This window comes from Chiloscyllium plagiosum, unplaced genomic scaffold (genome assembly GCF_037043375.1).
Source record: "Chiloscyllium plagiosum isolate Xiang-an unplaced genomic scaffold, Cpla_swu_hap1 HiC_scaffold_4, whole genome shotgun sequence".
Lineage (NCBI taxonomy): Eukaryota > Metazoa > Chordata > Chondrichthyes > Orectolobiformes > Hemiscylliidae > Chiloscyllium > Chiloscyllium plagiosum.
In genome coordinates this window covers 107,544,755-107,564,680 of record NW_028270142.1, presented here as the reverse complement: position 1 = coordinate 107,564,680, position 19,926 = coordinate 107,544,755, and the positions used below count along the sequence as shown (strand labels likewise).

Genomic DNA, 19,926 nt, shown 5'->3' with positions numbered 1-19,926 from the left:
CATCAGCAGTCATCTCTCTCTAATGAGGGAGCAGCCCCATGGTCTGATAAGACTGTGCCCTCCTTTCCCCAGTAACTAGAAGAATCTCATTGAAGCGACAGTTTGAAGTTTATTGCTTACATGAGTATGTCCTACATCACTACAGACAGTAAGGAGCTGCAGGATAGTTCCGGGGCTGCCTCCTACAAGTGGTTTCTTTGCTCTGTCAAAGTCTCTTTGACATCAACACTTAGGGTATGCTTACTGTATTTAATCAAAAATCATTCATTATAGATTCATTCACAATATCCTGTCTCAAATCTTTTATCCCCTCATCATTATGTTGTTGTACATTTGTTTATGTATTTATATTTAGCATTATTCTCTGTCCTGCACCCATTAAAGAACAATCTGGAGGCTTCACTGTTCTTCCAGAAAGTGTTCTCTTTGGATTTGTAAGAATGGTATTTTGTTGGGAAGAGGAGCCTGGACTTGGGCTGTGGTCCTGATAGTCTGATGTCTGTAGGGCTCCTCTTGAACTGAAGGATCATTAACCTCTTGTGAACAAAGACCTTACTTTCCATAAAGCAGATTGAAGGTTGTTCTGCAGGAGTTAGAATTAGAATTCCTACAGAATTAGAATTAGAACAGGCCCTTTGGCCCAACAAGTCCACACCACCCCTTTGAAGAGTATCCCAACCAGACCCAATACCCTACATTTCCCCTGACTAATGCACCTAACCTATACATCCCTTAACACTATGTACAGTTTAGCATGGCCAATTCACCTAACCCTCACATCTTTGGACCGTGGGAGGAAAGCTGAGCACCTGGAGGAAACCCATGCAGACACGGGGAGACTGTGCAAACTCCACACAGTCAGTCGCCCGAGGCTGGAATCAAACTCGGGTTTCTGACACTGTGAGGCAGCTCAGAGTGATGTTGGTTCTCTTCTGAGAAAATTGAGCATCTGAAAACAATGATATATTTTGGCAGATGAGAGTGCATTGTCCTGACATCATGAACTTTCAAAGTTTGGATCAAATTCTAACCATGATCAAAGTACACAAATGCAACACAGCTTATTACCAGCCCATCTGTCTACTCTTGATTGTGAGTATCTAGATAGAAGATAACCATCAATAGTGCACTCTAGCAGCATTTACATAGCAATAACCTGCTCACTGATGTTCAGTTTATAGTCTGCCAGAGCCATATAGCTCCTGACCTCATTACAGCCTTAGTTCAAGCATGGACAAGAGAGTTGAATTGCAAAAGTGACTTGAGAGTGACAGGCCTTGACATCAGAAACACGTTTCACTGAGTGGGGAAATTGGGGGGTGAGTGGGGGAAGCTCTCTGCTAGTTGGAGTCATTCCTGCCACAAAACAAATTGTAATTTTTCAATGGTGTAACCATCAGTGAATCTCCCTTTTAGCAATGTCCTGGAGGTGACTGTTGACCAGAAACTAATCTGAACCAGCTATGTGTATGCTTTGGCCACAAGAGCAATTCAGCAGTCTAGCGAATAACTCATCACTTGACTTCCCCAAAGCCTGTCCTCCACATATAAGGCACAATTCAGGAGTGTAGTGGAATACTCTCCATTTGTCTGCATGAGTACAGCTCCAACACCACACTCTGGAGACTTGAGACCATCTAGCACAAAGCAATTTGCTTGACATCACCCACCCATGAACACTGAGGCCCCCACCACCATCACTGAATAGCAGCAGTATGTACCATCTACAAGATGCACTGCAGAAAGTCACCAATGTGTTTTCCCAACCATGATCACTTCTATCTAAATGTCAAGCACAAATGTTACATGAGGGCACCATCACCTCCAAATTTTCCCCTCAAATCACTCATTGTCCTGATTTAGAACTATATCACCATTCCTTTATTGTCACTGGGTCAGAATCCTGGAATTCCCTTCCAAATGGGTACGGTGGGTCTACCTACAGAAAGGGGACTGTAACCATCAAGAGGTGGCTCGCTGTCACCTTCTCAAGGACATCTGGGGATGGGCAATAAATGCTGGCTGGCCAGCCAGTGGCACCCACATCCCATAAATGAATACTGAAAAAATGTTCTACCAGCAATTGTTTATCGATCTATATTGGATTGACTTGAGGGGAGGCTGTGATGTGTTTGATATTTAATTTCTGGTCTGATAGATTCCAGAAAGCTGTTGCACAGTTTTAGTGAAACTACTGGAACAGCAGCAGGCTCACATCTCAGGGTATTTGTACTATTATATAATTGACCTTTTTGATGATTTGAATTATTAATTAGTTTATTTTAGGTGGGTGGCTTAAATATCGCATCTGAGCATTCAAACAGGATGCAAAATACTTAAAGGATAGAAGCAGGTAAGATGTTTCTCCTGGTAGGGAAGTCTAGAAACAGGATGGACTTTTTTTGAAAATAAGAACGATGCCATTTAAGTCTAGGATTAGAATTTTTTTAACTTCGGTAGAACTTGATAGGGTTCTGATTATCAATGGTATACTAGAATGTAGGATGTGGAACATTGACGCATTGAATAGCTGGGCAGGCTGGATGGGCTGAATGGCCGACTCCATTTCCTAAGTTTCCATTCCTGTCATTAACTCAGAAACATCATAGTATGCAATGTTCATATAAGTATATATTTCACCACAGATACATTAATGTATGCACATAATAAGAATTTATAGCATGGGAGGGGGCTATTTGGCTCACCTGGTTCTTTTGGTGTAAATGCTTTATCTAAGCCTTGTCCCACTATACTTCATCTAAACCTGTCAATGTGTCCTTCTGATCATTAAATGCATCTGTGCTATTTGCCTCAACTCTTGTTTCAAGTTTCACATTTAAACATGCTTGGTGAAAGAAGTTCCTGCTTAATTTATGATTGGATTTAATAGTAATTAAATATTTTATTTGTGGCCCCAAGTTTTGGATTTGCCTGTAACTGGAAATACCTCGCTACATCAACCCTATTGAACCCCGTCATAATTTCACTCTCCTCTATACCTCAGCTGTCAGCTTCTGAGGGAAAAGAACGGCAGCCTCTTTACTCTTGCTGTAAAATCCAAGCTCTGTTACATTAGACTACATTATATAGGACAACAAGACCATTCAGTCCAACTAGTCCATGCCTGTGTTTACTTCCTCCAATTTCTCACCTAGATCTGCCTCCACATTCTCACCTAGATCTGCCTCCACATTCTCACCTAAATCTACCTCCAATTTCTCACCTAAATCTACCTCCACTTTCTCACCTAAATCTACCTCCACATTCTCACCTAAATCTACCGTTGTAAGCCTCCATTCCTTTCTCCCTTGTGCTTGTCTAGTTTCCCCTTAAATATATCTCCTGTGCTTTGTACTGTTCATTCCAACCACTTTTTGTGGCAGAGAGTTCAATATTCGTACCACCGGTACCTGGTATTGTACTCATAAATCTGTGTTGCAGCCTTCTGCAGCACCCCGCTCTCCTTTCTGCAGTCTGGAGATCAGAAATATGCTCCATATGCAGCATGTATATGAACCAAGTGTCATAAATCTATCTGCAACATCTGATCTCAAGTGTATTTTTCAAAATGTGAGGAATTGGGGATTGTAAAATTGTGCTGGAATACTGTTTATGCTCGGTGACGCTTGTATGATTCTGTGCAAAAAACACAAATAGAGTGATTCTAGGAAGATAAAAATAATGCTGAGATTTTATTCTAGGCAATGAAGTATTGGAGTTTGCGGAATATGATCCAAACCTGCTGGATGACCCACAGTGGCCATGTGGAAAACATAAAAGAGTTCTGATCTTCCCTTCCTATATGGTAGGTGCCTATGTAATAGTTTTGTGGAGCTGTATGCAACCATGAGGCTGTAGAAATCATATTTGCAGCTTTGCTAATATATCCCTGTTTCTGTGCAAGTGTTAGCACAGAGCATCACTGCAGAAGTATTATTGTGAAACATGCATATCCATTCAAACTGTCAAGAAAGTATTGTGAATAGATATGAAGCGATGTGAGGGATGGTTAAACTTGCTTCCTCTGGAAAAGAGACCTCAAGGCTATGTTTTCAAAGATGTGAGGCGGATTCGCCAAGGTGATCCAAGTAAAAGTTGCCAAGATATCCAAACGGCAAGGAATGAAAGTTTAAAAATGGGGCATTCAGATTTCCAAAACTAGTTTAAAATTGGAAGTTAGCAATAAGTAGAAAAAATGCACCTGATCTGTTTTGAATTTCCATTCCCTCATGAAGCACTACTTATACTGAATTCCTTGTGTGTAGTTTCCTCTCTGGTATCTTGCCAAAGTTGTATTGACATGTGAATCCAGGCAGTGAATGTTGTAGGCTTTTTTGAATATTGATGTTGTCACATGCAGTACCCATCGCTTCACAAGCAACCTGCAGAATTTCTGGCAGAAGTCACTGATGTGGAAATTGCTGCCTAATTGGGTCACGTAACGGGTGCACTACGGATGAATTTAGCTGTGGGGCTTCCAGCGCCCAGTCTGTGCAGTAGTAGTTTGTTTTTCTTAAGTTGCCTATCCCCCTCGAGGGGAGAGGAGCAGGAATGCTCCCGTCTGCTCCCCTGACTGTGCAAGAATCTGAATCAACTCTCTCTCTTCCTCTTGGGACTCTGCTGAGAACAGCCACTGGGGAGGCAAGCAGCTGTTATTTACGGTATTCACTTGGGCTTTCTGCCTGGTCAACCCAGCACACTGGGCCAAGTGATCAAACCTTTACAGAGCTCCCTGGTCAGGGTGACAAACTAGCTCCAACTGAAGTCAACTTGCTCATGCAATCAGGCCAACTTAGTCCCTTTTCTCCAAGTCCTCTGACCAGTTTTAATGGTCCTAATGTTACCCTGGCTGAGATAAATGAACTCTGCATAGAACAGAAATCAAATGAGTTTTCTGGTACACTCAAACTTAGCACTGTACCGTGCTGGGAGAAATGTGTTGAGCAAACTGTTGTGGGAATAATTCATTTTGCATTGCTTTCAATCATTTATTATCCCTCAAGAGAACAGTGGAGGTGCAACTTGAGCTCTCTTGAGTAATGAGCTTTCTTTACAGTTTAGAACCTGGCTGAATATGATTATTTATTCATGCTGCTGAAGGTAACAAAGCGAGCAAACATCCAAGGTGTAAAATGAGCGCTTTGTTCAAAGTTTTGATGTGATGAAAGGGATCCTAATGTTTTAGTCCTTAATTCCTCCACTCCCAATTATAAAACACAAAATCTAGAAAGATTAGGAACTGTGACTTTAAATTGCAGCAATTATAGAATTCTGGATTAGTGGTGCTGGAAGAGCACAGCAGTTCAGGCAGCATCCGAAGAGCAGCAAATCGACGTTTCGGGCAAAAGTCTGATGAAGGGCTTTTGCCCGAAACGTCGATTTTACTGCTCCACGGATGCTGCCTGAACTGCTGTGCTCTTCCAGCACCACTAATCCAGAATCTGGTTTCCAGCATCTGCAGTCATTGTTTTTAACCTAGCAATTATAGAATGACAGTTTAAGCCTTTTAGCTTTTAAGCAGTTAATGCCTATTCTGTGCCTATTCTGTGCCTAGTCTCATGATTGACCAAAAGCAAACTACTGCATATGCTGCAAATCTGGAAGAAACACTGAGAATGCTGGAGAAACTCAGCAAGTCTGCCAGCATTGATGGAGAGACAAAATGTGTTAATGTTTCAAGTCCAGTGTGACTTTGAAAGTGAGTCAGAGCTTGATCTGCTGAATTTGTCCAGCATTCTCCATGTTTGCCTTGTGCTTGGTTAGCTTCTTCAGGACTTTACGTGGTTTCATATTCACAATCGAAGACCAGAAGAAAGCCAGCACAAATTCTACACCGTTTTACATGAAAAATCGTAAACAATTAATAATACAACTTTGAGGGTGTAACAGAAGCTGTGAAGGCTCGTGTTTTTTTTTGTGGGTCCTACTGTCTCTTTTGCAAACTGCATTCTAAAAATCGAAATGAATGCTGGCCCAGATCTCTCGGTCCCAATGGCAATGTTTGTCACGATTGAGAAAGCTGACTGATGCTGGAACCTTGACCTTCCAATCTGCCCAGAATGTCCCCATAGGTGCAGATGACAATGGGCCTCCCAGGATCTGTTGGTCTGTAAATTCAGCCTGTTTTTCCAGGCAATTGCACAGTATTTTACACTGATTTTATTTAGAGCTGCACCTAGCAATTATGAGTCAAGTCGAACATTTCATTATTCCCATGACACTCTTCTGCACATCTGCTCTCTGCATACTAGCTTTGTTCACCGTCCCCTGCAGCATCTCCAGCACTGTCACGTGCGTAGACACTGTCACTCCTCACCCAGGTAGCATACCTGAATTCAAGCCCCATTATTACTGCAGTTGTCACAAAGCTTAATGATTCGGTAAAGTAAGAAGAATGCTGCAATTTACCTATACAGTATTTCAAACCCAAATTGACAGAAAGCATGGACCAGGTGTCTGTATTCAACACAACTTACTATATATTACACATAGATTTGAACCACAGATAAACATTACAAACCATTGACATACAACTTTAACAAAAATAGAGGTCGTTGGAAAAGCTCAGCAGGTCTGGCAGCATCTATGAAGAGAAATCAAAGTTAATGTTTCTGGTCCTCAGAAGGGTCACTGGATCCAAAATGTTAACTTTGATTTCTGTTCACAGATGCTGAGCTTTTCCAGTAACTTTTGTTTTCATTTTGATTTACAGCATCTGCAGCTCTTTTGGGTTTTTTTAACGACGTACAACTACTTGTTCAACTGTAATAATACACCTTGTTAACACTACTAAACCACCTCCTCTACATGTGCAGACAGACACACAAGCATAGGTATTCTGGATGGTGGTAAAGATAATAAGGCAGTTTAGTGGTCCATGGCTACAAGCTTTGTTGCAGTGATCTTTCTGTGATTGGAAAACTGCTCCTCAATCTTCCTCCAGGTACTTTTTATCGTTTGCAGAAGGCACAGGGTGACTGGTTCATACTCATAAGGATCTCTGACTTGTAATTAAAAGTCACAGCTTCTAACAGTTGATCAGAGGAATTAAATGGGCTATGTTCAGGCTTCAGATGCTTTCTACTGTAGAGCAATAATAACCTCTTGCCTTCCAGAGGTCCAATAATTTCTGATTTGAGTATTCACAATTCAAGCTGTGCACCAGGCAGACGGGAGGCCTTTGTCACCAATAGCTGGTCACCATTTCAAAGACTAATCAGCTACTTGTTGCTGACTGAAATTCCATTCATACACCAACCCTGTGTCGAGCTCATGTGGATCTCGGCTTTCCACGCTGCTTCAACCAACAGCTGTGTAACCAGCAATACAATGAGTGTAAACGTCACTTTTTTTTCTGCAAGGTGCAGGAATCCTTGGTGTTCAGACAGGTCCTTTTCTGATTTCAGTCTATAATTAAAAATATAGAAAAATAAGAAGATACATTCTTTACAACCCACACCCACAAACTGTCACTCCCTGTGACTCCACTTTCCTCCTTGCAGCTCTCCTCCACCCTCGGCTGGTCTAATGAGCTGTGGGGATATTAGGGATTGGACCAAATGTGGGAGTTGACTGGGCTGAGCAAACAGGCTGTGTTGAGCTGGGCTGTGCCAGGAGTGTAGGTGAATAGTACCAATGGGGGTGTTGGCCATAAACCGAGCCACACATGAGCAATGATTGGATTGAAGAGTAGAGACCTAGATGGTATGGAGACCTAGAATTAAAAGTATACACCAGCGACATCTGAAAATCACTGAGCACATTCTGAAGGAAGGACTTGTCTGCTCGTACCTCTGACCCTCACCACCAACTCTTTACCAGGCTTGTGTCTCGGATGCTGCCTGAATTGCTGTGTTCTTCCAGCACCACTGATCCAGAATTGTGTCTGATTCTGTCAAACTCCCTCCTGCACCTTAAAGGGCAGTGCTCCCGTTTTTAAGGTGAGAGAGGATGTGGGATGGCTGTGTTTGCTGAATTCGAATCACGGAATTCGATAGAATCTGAGTGTCCCGAAGATATGTTGCAGACTGGGCTATAGCACGGCTGTGTTCCTCACTGTAGGTCATCTCTCTGTACATTGGTCAGTTCAGTTTTGATAGAGGCAACTGAAGTTAAGATCTTTTCCATCTGGGTGGTATTTAATCCTCACACCAGAGGGCAGTTGATGTTTGTGGTGAATATCCACTGTTGGGTGGGTTGTAAGTGCTGTGGAGGCTTCCACACAGCCTTGTTTGACACAGGTCTGGAGTTTGAAAGCATCTATTTCCAATCTCCCAGCCACATCAGCATGCAGCTTAGACAGAGCCAAATCCCGGGCAAACCAATCAACAGAGCCTCACCCTTTATTGATTAAAAGCTTTGTTCAGGTTAGTAAATACAATGAAAAATTCCTGCTGGTGTTCTCAGCATTTTCCTTGCATATTCTTAGCAACAAAGGCCACTTTGGGCTTTCTCCTGGAAGGGCTAAAACTGTGCTTCCTCTCTGGGAGGGTTTCCTCGGCCTTGAGATGTAGCATTTCAGAAGAGGCTTTGTCAGGACTTTTGCTGCTATTGGCAACCAGAAAATACCTTGCACATTTCCAAAGAAGAATTTATTTACCTTTTTGAAAATGATCACAGTTGTCATAATCTTGTGGGTGGGGTGGACAAAGCAGGAAGAATGGGGTTTATTTTCCTCCCAATTCCATAGGTTGCATGCACGGCGTCTTAGAATAAGAACTAGGAATAGGAACAGGCAATTCAGCCCCTCAAGTCTGCTCCACTGTTTAATACAGTTATGGCTGATTTCACCTTGGTCTCGATTTCACCTTGGTCTCAACTTCACCTTCCCAAGCAATCCCCGTAACACTTTAACCCATTGCTGATTAAAAGTCTATTTCCTCTTTAAATTTATTCAGTGTCACAACATCCACTGCTCCCCATCGTCATCATCAATAGTCCCTCGCAGATGAGAACGACACTGCTGTATAGGATAGTGAGTTCCACAGTTACACAATTCTTTTGACAGCATTACACCAGGTTATAGTCCAACAGGTTTATTTGGAACTACAAGCCTTTGGAGCGCTGCTCCTTTAGCTAGCTGATGAAAGAGCAGCGCTTTGAAATCTAGTGCTTCCAAATAAACCTGTTGGACGATGACCCGGTGTTGTGTGTCTTTTTAACTTTGTCCACCCCAGTCCAGCATCGGCCCCTGCACATCTTTTGACAGCAGTAATTCCTCCTCATTTCTGTTTTAAATCTGCCATTTGTTGTTTTAAACCTATGACTTCATATCCTAAGTTGCCCCACAGAGGGAAATATTGCTCAACATTTATTTTATCAATCTCCTTGAGCATCTTATATGCCTTAATTAGATCTCTTCCATTTCTTCTAAGCTTGAGCAAGTATAGGCCTGAACTGCTCAATCTTTCATCATAAGGTAAGCCCTTCATCTCTCGAATCAGTCTTGAATTGAACATTCTCTGTACTACCTCCAATGCAACTAAATCCTCCTGGATAGGATAAAGTCCTTTTGAAGGGACTTTAAACCTTTGAGACCTCACTTGGATTGCCATAGGGACCATATGGCTTGTAGTTTTCATCCATTTAAATAGTTTCTGAAGAGACTTTGAATTTTGTCCTCTTGAACTTTTGCCATTTGTGATATCTTGTGTTTGATGGAAGTTCATCAGCCTGCAGCAATGAACCTACCTCAATCTTCTCTCTCGCCCGGCCCTCTCTCGCCCGGCCCCCTCCCTCTCGCTACCCCCTCATCCTTTCTCTCACCCTTCCTCTATTCCTCTCTCTCCCACCTCTCCCCTCCTCCCCAATCCTCTCTTTCATTTTTTCTTTGTCTTGCTCTCTTTAATAGTTGCTGTCAGCTAACCAGTAACTGGAAGTCTTTGCAACTGGCATGTGAACTGCCTTATGTCTTCACAAAGAATTGGAAGTATTTGGAAATAATGACATCAGTGAATACAGTGTCTTGGAAGGAAGAGTACTAAGGATTGATACTATTGAACTCTTTCCCCATTATTTATTTTCTTCCACTCCTAACAGCCCTGTTTGGTTGGTGATTTACATTTTGTTTCCTTGTAGTTGGACTAATTTCTATGTTATGAGTCATAGTTCTAGTTACCTTTCGAAGCCGCTCAATGTTTTCTGTTAACCTGAGTTCATTCAACTGGCAAATTAGGACTTTGCGTACTTTAGCTATATCATTAATTTTGGTGGCAATCCCAGGTGTGGTGAGCCTTGAATCTCAGTCCACTTTCCCAGGCGAGTCCTGACAGTGTTTGTTAGAAAAAGCCCATCCTCAGCCCACTTTTTGTCAGCAGGAGGGCACCATTCACATTGATTTGTCTCAATTACTGCTCTCCTGATGTCGGACTCATGGCCAGTCTTGCCATTAGAGTCCCCAGATGAAAGGTCTGCTGTTCTGGGATGTGACATACTGGCAAGGCATGAAGAGAGATTGTAAATTCTTTTTTTTCTCTAAATGAAAAACCATACTGTCTTCTCTAAAGTTTAAAATGGAACTCTGGAATTCAGTTTGGCTGCTCACACAAAGTGAGCCACTTGGCTACTTGTAGAAATTACCAACACAAAAGCTCCATCATCTTCTGTAATATCACATGGCACATTTGTATGAAATTAGAACAACAGATACCGTGCCTACCCCAGCCAGTTCTGAACAAAGAACAGATTTAAAAACCATTATGACTGAAATGATGATAATAACTCCATAGTTATCTCTAGAAAATATACCAGTTTTGACAAGAGACGTTGAAACCACTTTGTTAAATTGAATTAGCTTCTCCAGGAACTCTGTCACGTGACTGAAACGTATGGGTTTTTTTTTTAACAGATTTTAACCATGCAGTGCTGAATCTCAGTTTACTTTTTAACTCTGGGACAGACAGCAAGTAGTTTCAGGCTCAGCAAAAGCAGGCTTCTAGTCTCAACCTGATATCTTGGCTAAATCTTCTATTTTGCCTGAGTAGTGAATTAATTTCCAGTTTACAAAAATCATACTGCCAACCCTTCAACTGCATCCACTTGAACTCCCAGGAAAGTGAATTCTATCAGAGCCAATAACTGCAAGAACCTTCACTGAGCATGGACTTACTGCACTGTCAGTCATGTGAATCAGTCCCCATACCTTTTGTTGGAAATGTTATTTGCAGCTGCAAATTACTTTATTCCTTTGCTTTTGTTCCTACTATGCATATATATGTTGCAAAAATTTATTTCCTTAGGGTTGCACACTTAGAGTTTGTTTTAACCTTAACATTCATTTTAAAATTAGACTTCACAAACTGATTGTTTGAGGGGAACACACCATAGACTATTTCAAACAGCAAAAGAAATAAGAGGAAAAGAAATTAAAATCAGCTCTGTTACAAATGGAAGAGGAGAACACTACAATAATTCCACTGACAACGCACTCTTCTCTATGAAAGAAAATGTGAAGACTTCACTTTGTGCAGGGTTGATCTTTTCCTTAATATTTTCACCTGAATCGAGGATGGGTCACAAGTGCTGATGACGGTGGTGTATTGATTATTGGCTGAGCTGTGGGTGAAGTGCCATGAACCTTTCATATCTACAACTGGGGAGTTCAGGTAGTGAATAGGCAATTGGTTTCTGAATCGCAAAGCCAACTCCATGGATTTGAACATTGCTGCCACCCATTCCTTGCCTGTAGAATGTGTCTTTCCCCTGCTTGTTACTTCTGCTCCACTCTTGAAGGTGCATCCCACTGAGGATAGTGATGCCAATTTGTTTGAGATTTGTTAACTCGCATGGTATAAATGCAGTGGCACATAGTGATACAAGGGATACCATTAATGAATCTTAAGAATAGTTTGTGGTCTGGGATTATGGCTGTGATTTATTGCTGCCAATTGCGGTCTGACCCTTTAAGGTCAATGTTCCTATTTGAGAGAATGTAATGGGAGCTACTTAACTGCTGAGGTTAATCAGAGAGTGGTTGTACACATTTGTAAATTACAAGATCTATTGACCTAGAATCAATCTTCCAATGGCAAACAGAGTAAACAGTACTTGTATGTTTTCCTCATGGCAGTCCTGCTACAGCGAAATTCCTGGGAATTATCCTGAAAATTGAAATTTCCAATGAGCAATTACCTGAAGCCTGGAAGCCAACAGAAAAGTCCCAAGTATAAGGTGACTATCTGGGGAGGTGATGGCCTAATCTAGAAACCCAGGTAATGTTCTGGAATTGAATCCCATCACAACAGATGGTAGAATTTGAATTCAATGTAAATCAGGAATTAGGAACCTAATAATGACCGTGAACCCATTGTTGATTGTCAGGAAAGAGCCGTCTGGATCACTAATGTTCTTTCAGGAAAGAGGCTGCCATCCTTAGCCTATATGTGACTCCAGACTCTCAGCCATGTGGCTGATTCTTAAGTGCCTTCTGGACAATTAGAGTTGGGCAATAAATGTTGGCCTGGCCAGTGATGCCCAGATTCTCTGCATGAATTAAAATGAAATAAAACCTGCTCTATTTCTTGGATAACTATTCAACTGATTTATGACTAACCTCAATCTCCCCAACCCCCAATCACAGACCATCAATCTGTTACGTCTATAATTCTATCTGCCACCCCTATCTCCACACCTTCCCTCTCATCTACCTTATTGCTTGGCACTTCCGTCCCCCAGTCTTCTGCAGTTTCTAACACCTGCTCACCCCTGTGGCACACTAACCTCTTGCTTAACTCACACATCTCCCTGTCCTCCGTGGCTGCGAAAGTGGCTTCAGGACTTGTAAACATAGGAATTCTGTAGGTTTTGTACTGAAATAGGATCATAGTTTCAACAGTGAACAATCTGCTGCTGACTGAATGAATTTCTGGACTGTGCTAAGCTGTTTCAGCTGAGAACACTCCTCAGGAGGTCCCTGTTAAAATAAGTATGTATTCTTTTTGTACGATAAGGATCAAAAGATCTTGGCCATTGTCTTCTGTCTGTAACTAAAATATTTCTTTTTAATACTAATATTAACAGGAGTAGATGTTTGAAAAAAAAATATTTTTACGTGTTGTTCTAATACAGTCTGTTTGTCGTGATTTGCACCGTATAGCAGAGGCTTGATTGCTCCAGTGCTTTAAGTTGTAAGTGATAAATTAACACTGGCCTTATGTATAATCTTTGGCCCACTTCCTTCCTGTTGATGATGTTCGATAATGAATTAAGAACTTCTCAGGGAAATCATTATTGTGCACAAGCTTCCTAGGAATGCCAATTCCCGAAAGGGATTTACCAAACATGATCCCAAAATTTATTACCAAAGATGTGGGGAGTAAAAGGGGACTTGCTTTGTATGCACATTTAATGGATCAGGTTGAAAAGTGGGAGTCGGTCAATATGTTGCATTTGGCCTGATGAAAAGCTGAAATCTATCTCTGGTGTTGTCCGTGTTGTGTAATCATCATGTACCTGAAAGTAAAAGACAAAGAGGGCGTCTTTGACAATGGGCCAGATTTTTACCATCCTGATAAGGCACAAAGCTACATCAGGGAGATGCAGATGGAACCAGTGATTAGGGACCATAAATCCAAATTATATCAAACCATGGAGTCTGCACCTCCATTTAGTAAGATCGTGGCTGATCTGATAATCCTCAACGCTGCTTGCTTTTTCTGTGCAACAATTCATTCCCTTATTGATTAAAAATCTAACAATCTCAGCTTTGAATAGACTTAATGATCCAGTCTCACCAGCCTTCTGTGATTAAAGAATTCCACAAGTTCACTACCCTGTGAGAGATCAGATGGAATTTCTTCTATGCTATTCTGTATTGCCTTAGATAAGGGGCATCAAAGTATTCAAGTGTTCCATCTGTGGTCTGACATATGCCATGTATAGTTTCAGCAAAAGCTCCCTATTTTTAGATTCCATTCCCAGTAAAATTAAGGGCAAAACATTTGATTTCCATTCCATATTACCTCATGGAATCAGGTATTACCTTTTGAAGTTGGGTATGTTATGATTGAGTTATTGTCACCTGTACTGCAGTACAATGAAAAGCTTTGTTTATGAGCAGTATAGGTAGATCATAGTAGGCAAGGATCTACCGATCAGAGGTTGTTTAAAAAAAAATGGACCCAGGCAAACAGGTTACATTGCATTTGGCGAGAACAATGTTAGCAAGGTCAGCATTATTTGGGGCTAGAGAGTCCATTCATCAGTTTAATAAGGTGGTGCTTGTGTTCAGGCTTCTGTATCTTCTGTCTGATGGAAGAGCTTGTAGAAGATCGATACCAGTACCAGGGTGTGATGGATCTTTGATGCTGGCAGCCTTTCCATGGCAGCGAACCATGTAAATGGAGTCCATGGATGGAAGGTTGGCTTCCGTAATGGTCTGGGCTGTGCACACAACTTTCTGCAGTTTCTTACAGTCCTGGGCAGAGCAGTTCCCTATCAGACCGTTATGTACCTGGACAGTATGATTTCAATGTGGAAGTTGGTGTGAGGGTCCTTATGTACATGCCGAATTTCCTGAGGTGCCTGGGGGAGAAGAGGTGCTGTTATGCCTTGACCGTCGTTCCAGGCAGGTGGAAGCTGATCTGGGACATTCTGGCCCAGAGATATGGACAATATCACAAGAGCCCAAAAGCTCTGAACTTGAGATGGCTAGGATTCAAAACCTGTTCAGCTGCTTGGAATGCCCAATGCCATCGCTGCCCCAAGGGAATTGATATAACCTGATGGAAATCAGAGCCAATGTTTACTACCCAAAAATGTCTCTGTTCTTAAGCACTATTTGTCACTGAATGTTTGTTTATAAACATTTACAGGGCATCTCCCCTGTTTGCACTACTAACTGTCCACTGTTTTGTAAAATAATGATGGAAAAGGATAGACCAGATCTGAAAGTTGAAGTTCTAAATTGGAGGAAGCCTAATTTTGATGGTGTTATGCAAGAACTTTCAAATGCTGATTTGGGGCAGATGTTCGCAGGTAAAGGGATGGTTGGAAAATGGGAAGCCTTCAGAAATGAGACAACAAGAGTCCAGAGACAATATATTTCTGTTAGGGTGAAAGGAAAGGCTGGTAGGTGTAGGGAAGGCTGGATGACGAAAGAAATTGAAGATTTGATGAAGAAAAAGAAGGAAGCACATGTCAGGTATAGACAGGATAGATCGAGTGAATCCTTACCTGAGTATAAAGACAGTCGGGAAATCAGGAGGGCAAAAAGGGGACATGAGATAGCTTTGGCAGGTAGAGTTAAGGAGAATCCAAAAGGGTTTTACATATACATTTATGACAAAAGGTATCTGGGGAGAGAATAGGACCCCTCAAAGATCAACTAGGTGGCCTTTGTGTGGAACCGGAGGAGACGTGTGAGATACTAAATAAGTATTTTGCATCAGTATTTACTATGGAGAAGGACATGGAAGGTATACAATGTAGAGAAATTGATGGTGACATCTTGAAAAATGTCCATATTACAGAGGAGGAAGTGTTGGATGTCTTGGAGTGTATAAAAGTGGATAAATCCCCAGGACCTGATCAGGTGTATCCTAGAACTGTGGGAAGCTAGGGAAGTGATTACTGGGCCTCTTGCTGAGATATTTATATCATCGATAGTCACAGGTGAGGTGCCGGAAGACTGGAGGTTGGCTAACGTCGTGCCACTGTTTAAGCAAAGGTGGTAAGGACGAGCCAGGGAACTACAGACCAGTGAGCCTGACGTCAGTGGGGGGGGCAAGTTGTTGGAGGGCATCCTGAAGGACAGGATGTACATATATTTGGAAAGGCAAGGACTGATTTAGGGATAGTCAACATGGCTTTGTGCGTGGGAAATCATATCTCACGAACTTGATTGAGTTTTTTGAAGAAGTAACAAAGAGGATTGATGAGGGCAGAGCAGTAGACATGATTCAGTAAGGCGTTCGACAAGGTTCCCCATGGGAGACTGGTTAGCAAGGTTAGATCTCATGGAATACAGGGAGAATTAGCCGTTTGGATACAGAACTGGCTCAAAGGTAGAAGACAGAGGGTGGTGGTGGAGGGTTGTTTTTCAGACTGGAAGCTTGTGACCAGTGGAGTGCCACAAGGATTGGTGCTGGGTCCACTACTTTTTATCGTTTATATAAATGATTTGGATATGATCATAACAAGTATAGTTAGTAAGTTTATGACACCAAAAGTGAAGGTATAGTGGACAGCGAAGAAGGTTACCTCAAAGTTCAATGGGATCTTGATCAGATGAGCCAACGGGCTGAGGAGTGGCAGATGGAGTTTAATTGAGATAAATGTGAGCTGCTGCATTTTGGGAAAGTGAATCTTTCTGGTAAGGTCCTAGGGAGTGTTGCTAAACAAAGAGACCTTGGAGTGCAGGTTCATAGCTCCTTGAAAGTGGAGTCCCAGGTAGATAGGATAGTGAAGAAGGCGTTTGGTATGCTTTCCTTTATTGGTCAGAGTATTGAGTACAGGAGTTGGGAGGTCATGTTGCGGCTGTACAGGGCATTGGTTAGGCCACTTTTGGAATATTGCATGCAATTCTGGTCTCCTTCCTATTGGAAGGATATTGTGAAACTTGAAAGGGTTCAGAAAAGCTTTACAAGGATGTTGCCAGGGTTGGAGGATTTGAGCTAGAGGGAGAGGTTTAATAGGCTGGGGCTGTTTTCTTTGGAGTGTCTGAGGCTGAAGGGTGACCTTATAGAGGTTTATAAAATCGTGAGGGGCATGGTTAGGGTGAATAGACAAAGTCGTTCCTGTGGGGTCGGGGAGTCCAGAACTAGAGGGCAGAGGTTTAGGGTGTGAGGGAAAAGATACAAAAGAGACCTAAGGGGCACCTTTTTCACACAGAGGGTGGTACGTGTATGGAATGAGCTGCCAGAGGAAGTGATGGAGGCTAGTACAATTGCAACATTTAAAAGGCATCTGGAAGGCTCTATGAGCAGGAAGGATTTGGAGGGATATGGGCCAAATGCTGGCACGTGGGACTAGATTGGGTTGGGGTATCTGGTCGGCATGGACAAGTTGGACTGAAGGGTCTATTTCCTTTCTGTACACTTCTATGGCTGTATAATTCCATTCCCAACTGGAAAGTGGGAAGGAAAGTGTCAATGTCTGCAGTAAATTTACATAAAATACAGGCTGTTGTGTAAACAAATCTCGTTATAAAATGTCTCAACAATGACGACTGAATCTCCAGTATGTTCTGCTGATACTCTTTTCCATTTTCTTTATTACACTTTTTTTAAGCATTTGTCTCCCAGATCCCCAAGGGTTTGTTTTGTGTAATACATCAGATTCACACCCTAGTCCCAGTCAATGGCAGGGGACTGGGAGCAAGCTGAGGTGGCTGAACTTCACCACCTTGTCATAACAAGACAGCTTGGTGTGTCGTCTTGCTTTAACTTTTATTTGGTATCATAAATAAACAAGCCAGATTTTAAACTAGTGCATGAATTTGTGAATGACATACATTCATTCCTGACATGTTAAGTTTCCATGCCAGTCCACTACTGTGAAGCAGCTTCAAGGAAACTGGAACTCTTCCCACTACTCAGTAGCTTGACATCTTCTTTGCTTTCCGAAGTTTGTGTAGGATGGTGGCACACTGCAAAATAATAGGAAGATTAGAATAAAGAGAAAGAAATCTTTTGAGGGTTGTATGCCGTCGTCTTTTGCATGTATAGTGGACACATTGTGTTCAAAGTTTTGGGCAGAAATCCTACACCAAATGATGCTAAAGCCCTGGCCATTGTGTGTGGGTTGTTGTTTGATTTGTCATTAAAAGCAATGTTGGCCAAATTTCAATATGCAAGGAAGGATCATACACTGGTTCGAGGACATTCTTACAAGTACTTTAAATGTTGTGACCATTTTTTGAATTGTAAAAATAAAAGCAAACCAACAGTCCATAAAGGAAACATTGGCAGTGTAGAATGAAAGATTTTAAATTTTGCTTAACTTCATGTGAAGTTTACAGAACTGTGGGCTGCTTTTGCCCTACAGTGAATCTGCTCACGTTTTCCTTATGAGGATCGATTTCTTTTGATGTTTTAAGATTATTCAGTGTGAATCTGATGCTGGAATTGGCCCAAATTAATTTCTACTTCAAACAGCAGGAGCTGGGGCTGTGCAACTGAATGCAGTTGTGCAACAGATCTACTGACCAAATTCAACTGTGAAGCTGAAGATGTAGCAGACCTTTCTGAATTGAAAAGCAATGGAAAATTACCAGCGATCCTGATTCTTTTTCCAATACTCCTGCATGGCTGTATTCTGCACAGCCAAGAACCAACAATACTGTCCTTTCCACCATCTGTCGCAGTCTGCAATCCAAATGCATGCTGTCAAGCTGGGTGTGAGAAATGACAACAGTGAGCAGAGCCACAGGAAATATTTCAAAAGCATCCAGCAAACAGTGGAGGATCGAGATCAGTGCACCTCCATACTAATCTTGTACATTGATCCTTGAATATGCCAGGGTAATCTTTCCATTGCTGGCAATGATAACTGGGCATACTCTCAGTCACTTAAACGGGATTAACTTACTGCAGAAAATGTGCTGATTTGTTTTTTAATAGGGCATTGATTTCAGTTAGTCTTGTCGTACTGCAGACTTCTTGTATTGATCATTTCCTTAGCACCCTGTAGACTGCCGTTCTTTACAACACGGCATGACACAGGAGCCACAAGAAAACCTGGCAACTTCTGCTTGGAACATGTTGGCTTCCAGTGATGAATGTGTAAATGCAATTATGCGACAAAGTTTTTTATCATTCTTTCAAAGGGTGTGGGCATTCCTGACCAGGCCAGTATTTAGTGCTCATCACTAATGGCTGTTGGGAAGGTCTAGATGAGCTGCCTTCCTGAACCATATCCATCTACTGTAGGTAGATCCATAATGTTAGAATGGGAAATGTAGGATTTTGACCCAACAACACTGAAGGTATGGGTATGGTTTCGGGGGGAGCTTGCAGGCTCTAGTGTTCTCATGAAGCTGCAGCTCTTGTCCTTTGAGATGTTAAAGTTCTTGAGTTTGGCATTGCTGTTATCAGAACATGGGTGAGTTGCTGTAGTGCATCTTATAGAAGGTACACGCTGCTGCCACTTTGCAGGAATGATGGTGGATGTGGTGCCAGTCAGATGGAGAGCTTTGTTGAGGTTCTTGAGTGTTCGATCTGCTTCTATCCAGGCAAGTGAGGAGTATTCCATCACACTCCTGACTTGCACCTTGCAGATGGTGGACAGGCTTTGAGGAGTCAGGAGGTGAGATACTCCCTGCAGAATTCCCAACCTCTGACCTGCACTTGTGGCTACAGTATTTTATATGGCTAATCCAGTTCAGTTTCTGTTCAATAATGACCCCTAAGGCGGTTATAGTGGGACATTTGGAAATCAGAATGCCATCGAATGTCAAGGGCACATGGTTAGATTTTTTTTTGTTGAAAGTGGTCATTGTCTGGTGTTTGAGGGATGGAAATGTACCTTGCCACTTTCCAGCACAGACCTGGATATTTGCACATGAGCACAGTAAACCTCAGTATCTAGGGAGTCACGAATGGTGCCCAACACTGTAAAATCATCAGTGAAAGCTTTGCATCAATAAAAACTACTTCTGCCCTTATGGTGGAGGGAAGATTATTGATTGAGAATGGTTGAGATTGTGCGGAACTCCAGCAGTCATTTCCTGTGGCTGAGATAATCGCCCTCCATCACCCACAGAGGAAGGCACAAGAAATCTTCCTGAAATCATTAAAATCCAAAGGACAAGTGAGAGTGTGAAACTTAAAGAAATTAATAAAAATAAAATAGTATTCAAGAAACTAATGGAACCAAACATTGATGTTTCTACAGGACCCAATGTTTCTCATGATGGCCACAGCGATAGTGGATGCCGTAGTGATCATTTTTTAGACTTTTGGTAATGTTGCAACAATATCTGTAGTTTGG

General features: G+C 42.0%; 2 protein-coding genes across 5 annotated transcripts in view; one reads left to right on the top strand and one right to left on the bottom strand.

Moving 5' to 3' along the window:
• cables1 (Cdk5 and Abl enzyme substrate 1) overlaps positions 1 to 19,926 on the top strand; it is a 170,248-nt gene that overhangs the window by 116,323 nt on the left and 33,999 nt on the right. For both annotated transcript variants that reach the window (XM_087986561.1, XM_087986560.1), the window contains one exon: positions 3,702 to 3,805. In XM_087986561.1, the coding sequence (XP_087842687.1) occupies positions 3,702 to 3,805 (104 nt within the window). The remainder of the gene's footprint in view (positions 1 to 3,701; positions 3,806 to 19,926) is intronic.
• The window catches only part of slc35d4 (solute carrier family 35 member D4), a 178,172-nt gene continuing 175,617 nt past the window's right edge, over positions 17,372 to 19,926 (bottom strand). For 2 of the 3 annotated variants that reach the window (XM_087986562.1, XM_087986564.1), the window contains 2 exons: positions 18,209 to 18,328; positions 17,372 to 17,584 (listed from right to left, as the gene is read on the bottom strand). In XM_087986562.1, coding sequence (XP_087842688.1) covers positions 17,527 to 17,584; positions 18,209 to 18,328 — 178 coding nt within the window. In that variant the 3' untranslated portion in view covers positions 17,372 to 17,526. The remainder of the gene's footprint in view (positions 17,585 to 18,208; positions 18,329 to 19,926) is intronic. The other variant, XM_087986563.1, reaches the window with a different exon arrangement.